The 11,010-nt window shown below is 41.0% G+C and overlaps 1 protein-coding gene across 2 annotated transcripts in view; it reads right to left on the reverse strand.

The window, feature by feature from the left end:
- Window positions 1-10,752, reverse strand: part of srl (sarcalumenin) — a 59,968-nt gene extending 49,216 nt beyond the window's left edge. For both annotated transcript variants that reach the window (XM_072559716.1, XM_072559715.1), the window contains exon 1: window positions 10,689-10,752. In XM_072559716.1, the coding sequence (XP_072415817.1) occupies window positions 10,689-10,746 (58 nt within the window). In that variant the 5' untranslated portion in view covers window positions 10,747-10,752. The remainder of the gene's footprint in view (window positions 1-10,688) is intronic.
- Between the last annotated feature and the right edge of the window lie 258 nt (window positions 10,753-11,010).

The raw sequence follows: 11,010 nt of genomic DNA on the forward strand, positions 1-11,010 counted from the left end.
GGGCCATCAGGAGGTCATTGTCCATATTGGAACCAACAACATTGGAAGGGAAAAGATTGAGATTCTGAAGGGAGATTACAGAGAGTTAGGCAGAAATTTAAAAAGGAGGTCCTCAAGGGTAGTAATATCTGGATTACTCCCAGTGCTACGAGCTAGTGAGGGCAAGAATAGGAGGATAGAGCAGATGAATGCATGGCTGAGGAGCTGGTGTATGGGAGAAGGATTCACATTTTTGGATCATTGGAATCTCTTTTGGGGTAGAAGTGACCTGTACAAGAAGGACAGATTGCACCTAATTGGAAGGGGACGAATATACTGGCAGGGAAATTTGCTAGAACTGCTTGGGAAGATTTAAACTAGTAAGGGGGGGGACCCAGGGCGATAGTGAGGAAAGAGATCGATCTGAGACTGGTACAGCTGAGAACAGAAATGAGTCAAACAGTCAGGGCAGGCAGGGACAAGGTAGGACTAATAAATTAAACTGCATTTATTTCAATGCAAGGGGTCTAGCAGGGAAGGCAGATTAACTCAGGGCATGGTAAGCAACATGGGACTGGGATATCATAGCATTTACAGAAACATGGCTCAGGGATGGGCAGGACTGGCAGCTTAATGTTCCAGGATACAAATGCTACAGGAAGGATAGAAAGGGAGGCAAGAGAGGAGAGGCAGTGGCACTTTTGATGTGGGATAGCATTACAGCTGTGCTGAGGGAGGATATTCCTGGAAATACATCCAGGGAAGTTATTTGGGTGGAATTGAGAAATAAGAAAGGGATGATCACCTCATTAGGATGGTATTATAGACCCCCCAATAGTCAGAGGGAAATTGAGAAACAAACTTGTAAGGAGATCTCAGCTATCTGTAAGAATAATAGGGTAGTTATGGTAGGGGATTTTAACTTTCCAAACATAGACTGGGACTGCCATAGTGTTAAAGGTTTAGATGGAAAGGAATTTCTTAAGTGTGTACAAGACAATTTTGATTCAGTATGTGGATGTACCTACTAGAGAAAGTGCAAAACTTGACCTACTCTTGGGAAATAAGGCAGGGCAGGTGACGGAGGTGTCGGTGGGGGGGTACTTTGGGGCCAGCGACCATAATTCTATTAGATTTAAAATAACGATGGAAAAGGATAGACCAGATCTGAAAGTTGAAGATCTAAATTGGAGAAAGGCCAATTTTGACAGTATTAGGCAAGAACTTTCGAAAGCTGATTGGAGGCAGATGTTCACAGGTAAAGGGATGGCTGGAAAATGGGAAACCTTCAGAAATGAGATAACAAGAATCCAGAGAAAGTATATTCCTGTCAGGGTGAAAGGGAAGGCTGGTAGGTATAGGGAATGCTGAATGGCGAGAGAAATAGAGGGTTTGGTTAAGAAAAAGGAAGCATATGTCAGGTATAGACAGGATAGATCAAGTGAATCCTTAGAAGAGTATAAAGAAAGTAGGAGTATACTTAAGAGGGAAATCAGGAGGGCAAAAAGGGGACATGAGATAGCTTTGGCAAATAGAATTAAGGAGAATCCAAAGGGTTTTTACAAAATATATTAAGGACAAAAAGGGTAACTAGGGAGAGAATAGGGACCCTCAAAGATCAGCAAGGTGGCCTTTGTGTGGAGCCTCAGAAAATGGGGGTGATACTAAATGAATATTTTGCATCAGTATTTATTATGGAAAAGGATATGGAAGATATAGACTGGAGGGAAATAGATGGTGGCATCTTGCAAAATGTCAAGAGTACAGAGGAGGAAGTGCTGGATGTTTTGAAACGGTTAAAAGTGGATAAATCCCCATGACCTGATCAGGTGTACCTGAGAACTCTGTAGGAAGCTAGAGAAGTGATTGCTGGGCCTCTTACTGAGATATTTGTATCATCGATAGTCACAGGTGAGGTGCCGGAAGACTGGAGGTTGGAAAACGTGGCGCCACTGTTTAAGAAGGGCGGTAAAGACAAGCCAGGGAACTATAGACCGGTGAGCCTGACCTCAGCTGTGGGCAAGTTGTTGGAGGGAATCCTGAGAGACAGGATGTACATGTATTTGGAAAGGCAAGGACTGATTCAGGATAATTAACATGGCTTTGTGCGTGGGAAATCATGTCTCACAAACTTGATTGTGTTTTTTGAAGTAGTAACAAAAAAGATTGATGAGGGAACAGCAGTAGATGTGATCTATATGGACTTCAGTAAGGCATTCAACAAGGTTCCCCATGGGAGACTGGTTAGGGAGTCTGATCTCATGGAATACAGGGAAAACTAGCCATTTGGATACAGAACTGGCTCAAAAGGTAGAAGACAGAGGGTGGTGGTGGAGGGTCATTATTCAGACTGGAGGCCTATGACCAGTGGAGTGCCACAAGGATCGGTGCTGGGCCCTCTATGTTTTGTCATTTACATAAATGATTTGGATGCAAGCATAAGAGGTACAGTTAGTAAGTTTGCAGGTGACACCAAAATTGGAGGTGTAGTAGGCAGCGAAGAGGGTTACCTCAGATTACAACAGGATCTGGACCCGATGGGCCAATGGGCTGAGAAGTGGCAGATGGAGTTTAATTCAGATAAATTCGAGGTGCTGCATTTTGGGAAAGCAAATCTTAGCATGACTTATACACTGAATGGTAAGGTCCTAGGGAGTGTTGCTGAACAAAGAGACCTTGGAGTGCAGGTTCATAGCTCCTTGAAAGTGGAGTCACAGGTAGATAGGATAGTGAAGAAGGCATTTGGTATGCTTTCCTTTATTGGTCAGAGTATTGAGTACAAGAGTTGGGAGGTCATGTTGCGGCTGTTCAGGATATTGGTTAGGCCACTGTTGGAATATTGCGTGCAGTTCTGGTCTCCTTCCTATCGGAAAGCTGTTGTGAAATTTGAAAGGGTTCAGAAAAGATTTACAAGGATGTTGCCGGGGTTGGAGAATCTGAGCTACAGGGAGAGGCTGAACAGGCTGGGCAGTTTTCCCTGGAGCGTCAGAGGCTGAGGGGTGACCTTATAGAGGTTTACAAAATCATGAGGGGCATGAATAGGATAAATAGACAAAGTCTTTTCCCTGGGGTTGGGGAGTCCAGAACTACAAGTCATAGGTTTAGGGTGAGAGGGGAAAGATATAAAAAAAGAGACCTAAGGGGCAACTTTTTCACGCAGGGGGTGGTACGTGTATGGAATGATCTGCCAGAGGATGTGGTGGAGGCTGGTACATTTGCAATATTTAAGAGGCATTTGGATGGGTATATGAACAGGAAAGGTTTGGAGGGATATGGGCCGCGTGCTGGCAGGTGGGACTAGATTGGGTTGGGATAGCTGGTTGGCACGGACGGGTTGAACCATGCTGTTTCCATGCTGTACATCTCTATGACTATATGCCATTGAACATTCATGCTCTTACCTCTCTTCTCCTGTCACTGAAAGCATCATATTTGCTTTCAGGCTATCAAAGATACACTTTTCAATGTCTTTTCCTCCTTCCTTCCCAAACTCCAATTAACCCAAAACTGGATTCCTTTCCAACATTGGATAACACACTCCCTGGAGTCTTTGCCTTTGACAGATTGTAATGGTTCCCAGTTCCTCTCCATCTCCTAGCCTTTCCTTCCTATGTCATCTTTCATCACGTTCCAGGCCCTGTGACTCTGACAAGCTGCTTTTCCCTCTAACTCTCAACCATACTGCCCTAACCTCCTCCTCCTCCTCCTCCTCCCCTTCCCCCTCCCCACCTTTCCCCCCCCAACATTAAATCACATTGAAACAGGTGAGAGAAGTGGTGACACAAAAACCTCAGACAAAAATTAAGTCAGATTTCTCCAACTTGTTTGCCAATTTCTCAGCTTTTATCGTGCTGCACCTCCTCACATTGTCAAAACCTTAGATGGCTTCCCATATGTAAAGGTATTTGGATAAATGTAATTGTTGAATAAAATTGACAGCTCCAAACATTAAACCTTGTTTAGTCAGATTTGTCACATTACCTTGTTATTTTTCCATGATTTTATTCAATAGGTTAGATACGGTGAAACTCTCTCTTCAGGTGAATTAATATGTCTGTATTTCAATCTGGGGATATATTTTAGAGTTCAGATTCATAAGCCGACAGCGAGTAGAATAGTGCATTCCAAGCATGTACAATTCAAACAAGAAAATTTGGTAAACAACATACAAGTACAACACTGCAACAGGACTACATTTCAAGAAGACTGAGCAGAAAATCTCGGCTGACACTCCAGCATGTACTGATAGAGGTGCCATCTTTTGGATGAGACATTGACCCAAGATTCCATCCGCCCTGTCAGGTGACTGTAAAATATTTAATAGCACTACTTCAAAGAAAAGAGGTTTTCCCTGGTGTACTAGGCCAATTACAATCACTTCAAACAATACTTCAAGCCATAGTACTGTGTGTGAGTTTACTGTGTGCAAATTGGCTAAGTGTTTCATTAGCTTTTACATACTTTAGGTGGTTTAAGGCTTTTAAGGGTGCTATAGAAATACAAGTCATTCTTTCTACTTACACAAGACTGGGCTGCCTGAGGTTTAACAACTGGCTTTCCTATCTTTGGGTTGGATCTTGCGAACCTATTCAGTGATGCTATAGTTTTTGTAGAAATAAATCATGACAGGCTATTCAGATCAACCAAACTAGCACCTCAATTGCAGCACTCAAATTTAAATCTCCTTTTCCTGTGTTTTCCCCAGAATTAATTCAATGTTTTGGAGGGGATCTTTGATACATACTGACAAAGTCCTGCGACGCTCAACAATTCTGATACAACTCTGGGGGTCCCATACAAACACTGGCATATTTCTGTGGAACCAATTCAAAGACTGACACCCTCTTGTGGACACCAAGCAATACTGCCTCACTGCTGCTACTACTTACTAATATTTGTCAGGCTCCAATGACAGTTATCCTATGAATATTGACCAATTCCTTGGGAACTAATCCAAGTATTGGCATACTTCTGGGAATCCATTTAAATATTGGCAACCTCTTGGGAATCCCTCATCAATATTGGCAGATTCTTTGGGACAGCATCAATTTAGCCCCACCCCTCATCCTATCCTGGCATACTCCCAATGGGCATCAATTAATATTGACATTCTTTGGGAACTCATTCAAACAAATATTTGCACATTCTTGGCACTCTTGATACCAACATTGGCACAATTCTGGAAGCATGTGTTCTAACCTCAAATGTTTGAAATAAAAATCCTGAACAAAAAAACAAAGGTTACGGGAAAAGGCAGGAAAGTGAATCTGAGAAATGTCAGATAAGCCATGATCCTGTTGAATAGCAGAGCAGGCTCAAGGGGCTAAACAGCCTATTTCTGTTCCTATTTTCTATGGCCAAGTACCCAAACAATATCCCTGGTCAAGTAGGAGGTACTGTACACCAGAGCTTGAAGGATCCAACTGCAGCCTAAAGGTGGCCAATTAGTGACTACATTTAAAACATTATTTATATTTTTAAACTCTTATGGGATATGGGCTTCAATGGCAAGCCTGACATTTATTGGGTAGTTGCTAAGTAATTTCAGCCAACAATTAAGTGTCAAATAAATTGCTGTGGATCTTCTGTTACATGTCAGTCAGATTTCCTTCCCTAAAGGGCATTCATGAACCAGATGGGTTTCAGTGATAGTTTCATGGTCACCATTATTAGCTTTCAGTAGCAAATTTTATTTGTTCAATTTACACCAACGGCCAGCGTGTGATTGGAATCCCTATCTGCAGAGGCATTCAGTTGAAAGCATATCTGCATTCTAATCCATTGACATTACCACTAGAGCAGCAACACAACTGTTTGCAGTCCAGATTGAGAACTTTCCAGCATACTCTACCTGTTGCAGCATTATCATTAATTAGGGCTTCAAGAGCTTTGTTTATGGTAACTCATTACTATCTTGTGCCCATTCCCTTACTATTGTTGTAGTTGTTCAAGCTTACAAATAAATTATGAAGCAGCCAATAGTAAGTGCACACCAACAACTATACTACATTCTGAGCTGAGAGAAAGTGAGGACTGCAGATGCTGGAGATCAGAGTCGAGAGTGTGGTGCTGGAAAAGCACAGCAGGTCAGGCAGCATCCAAGGAGCAGGAGAATCAACATTTCAGGCATAAGCCCTTCCCGATGAAGGGCTTATGCCCGAAACATCGATTCTAGCATCACTCGACTACATACTGAGCTGTTCTAGTCTACATTTTATCTAAATAGATAGAGGCACTGGTATGTAACAAAACAAATTTATGAGGATATAACCAGAAGTTAGAGGTTACTAATCTGAGGAAGACTGAACAGTCTGAGGTTCTTTTCTTCATGACCTGATAAGTCTTTAAAATTATGAAGGCATATTAATTTAAAGAGGATGTCTCCATTTGTGGACAGGAATGCAAAACTAGAGGTCATACATAATGTACTAATAAATCTAGTAGAATTGGAAGAGAAATGTCTTTACCCAGAGAATGGAGAGAATGTGGAATTCATTATCACATGGTGCAGTTTAGGGTATTAGCAGTTTTCAGGAAAGTTAGGTGAATATATGAAGAAAAAAAAAAATCACTGGAAGGATGTGTTTGGTAACATTAGATCAGTTAGGGTGGAAAGAGGCTCAAATACCAGCCTGGATAAGAAGAGTTTAATAACCTGTTCTTGTTGTGTGCTATATCCAGAAGTGCTCTTATACACGTAAAAAGATTCTTCCCCCCCCCCCTCCCAATCAGCAAATCACCTATGGTTTTTTTTTCCATTTGCTAACCACCACCCGTATTTCCCATTGAATAGTTTTCATGTTTTTTTTTAAAATTAACCTGTTCAGAGATGTTCTTACACACTTCTGGAGTAGGTGGAACCCAAACTTGGCTTCCAGAGGCAGGAACACTACAACTGTGCCGCAAGAGCTTAGCTTTCAATGTAGAATGGATCAGTCCATTCAGAAATATTACTATGCACCTCTAGCGAGAGGTGGAACTTAAATTTGGGTTTCCTGACTCAGAGGTAGGGACACTACACTGAGCCACAAGAGCACCTAGCTTTCTATGTATAAAGCAACTCCAATATTGGAACAGATGTTCATCCAAAAGCACCTGTTACCCAGAATTCTGGGGAATGCAATTAAATATAAATAGAGATCCACACCAGCTAAATTTAGCAACAGCTCCTGAAACATTAAGAACCTTGACCAAAACATACTGAGATTGTTAGACTTCAGTAACACAACAAAAAATTTAGATCTTGTTTTATAAATTATGATGCTTCATTTATAAGTAACTATGTTCCTTCTTCATTTTATAATTGTTTCCTTCCTATTCTTTCTCATCAAAATATGACTCATCTTTGAGATTAGAAATCCATGTTGCGTTTTGGCTGTGAATTATCTCACCACTCAATTCATCCTTGCTTGCTTCAATCCTCATCTCTATACTACCTGATTCATCTTGCATCCCACACAAGTGTCTTGTCTTTCATGCGTCCAATAATGTGTCTTTCCTGTAGTTTGTCCCTATAGTCCTCACCACTTGAATTCCTCTCCCTCATCTCTGCTTTATATCCATTTAACTCACACCTGATTCTTCACCTCTCCATTTTCTTATCATTTCAGTCACACTTTATATAGTTCTTCATCTCTAATCTCTTACCCTGCCACGTCCTCACTTGGCATGAAGCCACATTTCATGCATGAACTAACAGAGAATCTTAAAGGGAATTCAATATTAGAAGCATATTCACAACTGAAACTCATTCTGTTCTAACATCCTCAGATACATATGCATAAGCATGAGCAGGAGCTGTGTACCTAAATATTTTAAACAATTCCTGCACAGCAGTAATAAGAATAAGGAACACCATTAACGAACTATTTGCAGGTTGAGGGTTTGGCCTGTAAATAGGTCAGTTCACTAGTATTTAGTGGTACTTGTACAACTTGGCATCAAGTGTCAAATGATTGACAGACAGTAACATAAGATTACAAAATGACATAAAAAGGAGCTGGCCTTTGACCCTACAGTGACATAAACATGATTAAGTTACATGTGACACGAAGCGATGATCTGGGGATGCTGGAAAGCATTAATTCATTGCAGCATGAACTAGGACTCCAATTTTCAACACTGGTCTCAGTGGTGTCCCTTCATGGTATATTGCCAAGATGCAGTTGGAAATAGAAACAAAAAATGGAGCAAGAGAAATGGAATCTGTGGACACTGTTTGACTGTGTTTTTCTATAGTCCCCTAGTATTCCAATCGTAGTGCAAACATTTTGCCCTTGGTTAATACGATGAGTCAACAAAAATCTGTTGACCACTTGACTCTCCAATGGTTAACAGGCAGAAACTAACTGGATAAAACAACCAAGGGCTTCAACACCATCCAGAACAGAACAAGTCACTCGACAGGCGCTCTAGCTTCTGGACTTAATGTCCAAGCTTTCCATCACTGTGGCTGCAAGCTGAAGGATCTCCACAATGTATTGCAGCAACAGTCAAAAAAATTACTTCAATGACAACTCTCTTCCCTGTAACCTCTACTATTGAGAAGGATAAGAGTTGCAATAACGTTGGGATGTTACCTCTTCCAAGTTGCTAACTTAGAAATATATTATTCTTCCTTTATGGTCTTGGGATGATATTGTGGATTTTCTGATTCAGCATGGTTTTAGGAGGACTTCCATTGAATGGACTGGGGAGGTCCAACACTGCCCACTCAAGGGAAACTAACAATGGACAATTATTGAAACCTTATCCATGTTGTGCATATTCAGGAAAATTCATTAATTTCAGTTGCAGTCTGTACAATTGAGCACTTTGCAAACTAAGCCCAGATCTCCCCCTGCTGGCTGCATATTAGAAAGTCATGGATCTATGGGTTGGGGAGTGGGGAAGAAAGTTGGAATTCAAGCTTAAGTCTGAGGAAATCCTCTGGAAAGCCCCCACTCAAAATCAGATTGTCTGTCCATGAACTAACAGCAGAATCCAGTCTCAATATGTTTTTGGTGACCGGAATCGATTTTATCTCCTTGTTAATTGCACTTATTTTACCTGTTTATGTAAACTTTCTTTCATGCCTACAGAATTTCTGTCAATTATACGTTTGTTCTCTTTGTATCAACAATACTGAATTTCAGAGTATTTCTTTGTGTGAAGCAGTATAAGATATTTTGATGAGGTAACACACATATTAGTAGAATTAATAGAAAGTATTGGATCCAACCTTTTATGACGGGTTCCTTAACCCTCCATTTCAGTCATTCATTCATTCATTCATTCAGTTAGCTACAGATTGAAGACTGGTCTGTGCTGTAAATCTATATAATTAAAAATATTTAATCATTTATCAATCTTAAAGGGTCAAGTGTGAGGTGGCAATGAATCATCAGGTCAGTCTCTGGTTCAAAGTGGTGGATTTAGCACCTCTGAATGGATCATACTAAGGCCCCCTCATTGCACTACTTGGAAGAGGAGATAAATTGTCCCCGTGTCCTCGCCACATTTACTCATCATCAACATCAATAAAACAGATTATTGCTCATTATTACATGCTGTTTGTGGGAGCTTGCTGTGCGCAAATTGCTTTCAGCACTTCCTACATTACGACAGTGACTAAATTTCAAACATACTTCAACGGTAGTGAAAGTTGTTAAACATTTTGAGTTCATTAAAGGCACTATCTAAATGCAAATTCTTCCCTCCTTACAAACTGGATATATTGTATGCCAGTCTATGGTGTCATCTGGTGGAACCAGGCAATTGAATGAAGCAGGTGCTGGGGATTTGGGAATTCTAACACCAACCCAAATCCAACAAACTGCCAACACAATCTGAGAGAGAGGAAAATGGGAACAGCTAAAAACTGGAATTCCTAACAGAACAGAGTCCCACACTCACCAAACCTGGTGAAGGGTGTCTGTGTCTCGACAAGTTGAGGGGCACACTAGATTCTGTTGTTCAAAACATTTCAATTCTTTTGAAACTTAAAAAATGTCCTTAAATGGTCAGGAAGATGGGATGAATTTGTGTGACAGCGCACGGAGCCAGCAACTGCCGCTGGCTGGGTGAGGCGATCGGCTAGGACTGGTGTCCAGTTACAAAGCCATTTCCATACTTAGTTCCTTTACACTAACCCAGAATACTCGGACATGAGCAACAGCAGACTCGCTAGATCAAATTAACCCAAGGGCGCACAAGGGTAACTAGAACAGTTCCCTCCCCCACCCCACAAAAAAGAACTTTTATATTAATCGCAAGAAAATAGTAAAAATAACCCTTTTAAATTCCACTCAGTATGTTCCAAGAGGAACAGTCGCCCTATTCAGTCTTATGCGTTTTACTTTAACAAACTCTCCTCACATTTTGCAGCTGGGCACTATTTGTTTAAGTAGAAGGGATGGTCACACAAAAAAAAACATTTTTAATTCCCAAACCCTCAAACTCAGCCTGCAGTGCCGAGATGAGCTTTAAGTTTAAGAACTCGCTTCCCTAAATGTATCTTTTTACAGAATCGGTTGCTCGGAGGTTAAACATTCCAGTTGCTGTTCGTGCCACTGCTGAGTAGCCTCAATCCAGACTCTTCATTGAAGCAAATTTTAAAGTTTCCAGTTCACAAATACTATGACATCGATGCACAATGCAAAACACAAAATAAAAGAAGCAAGTTTGGGGAATGCTGTCAACCTACGAATGAGTTAAAAAGAGGGACTTACCTGGCGTCACGAAGACGAGCAGAGAGAGGAAGATACTCAATGAGACCAGTCCCTTCATTTTGACTGTCAGGAACAACCTGTCAGCGAGCAGTAATATATAGGGGAGAAGGTTGGAGGTCAGAGGGTGCCCTTAAAAGGCGGAATCAAAGGTCAAGAGTCTATCATGACAATTATCATTCAGTAGGAGATCCATTGACCAAGATCAGATGTTTGTTCTGTTTTTGAACTGTGTTCAATCCAACATTGGTAGATTTGATTGTGAAATTTAATGTTATATCTATCCTTTATACCCTTAAGCTTAAGTTACCCAAACTCTGAAATG

This window comes from Chiloscyllium punctatum, chromosome 40 (assembly GCF_047496795.1).
Source record: "Chiloscyllium punctatum isolate Juve2018m chromosome 40, sChiPun1.3, whole genome shotgun sequence".
Classification (NCBI taxonomy): domain Eukaryota; kingdom Metazoa; phylum Chordata; class Chondrichthyes; order Orectolobiformes; family Hemiscylliidae; genus Chiloscyllium; species Chiloscyllium punctatum.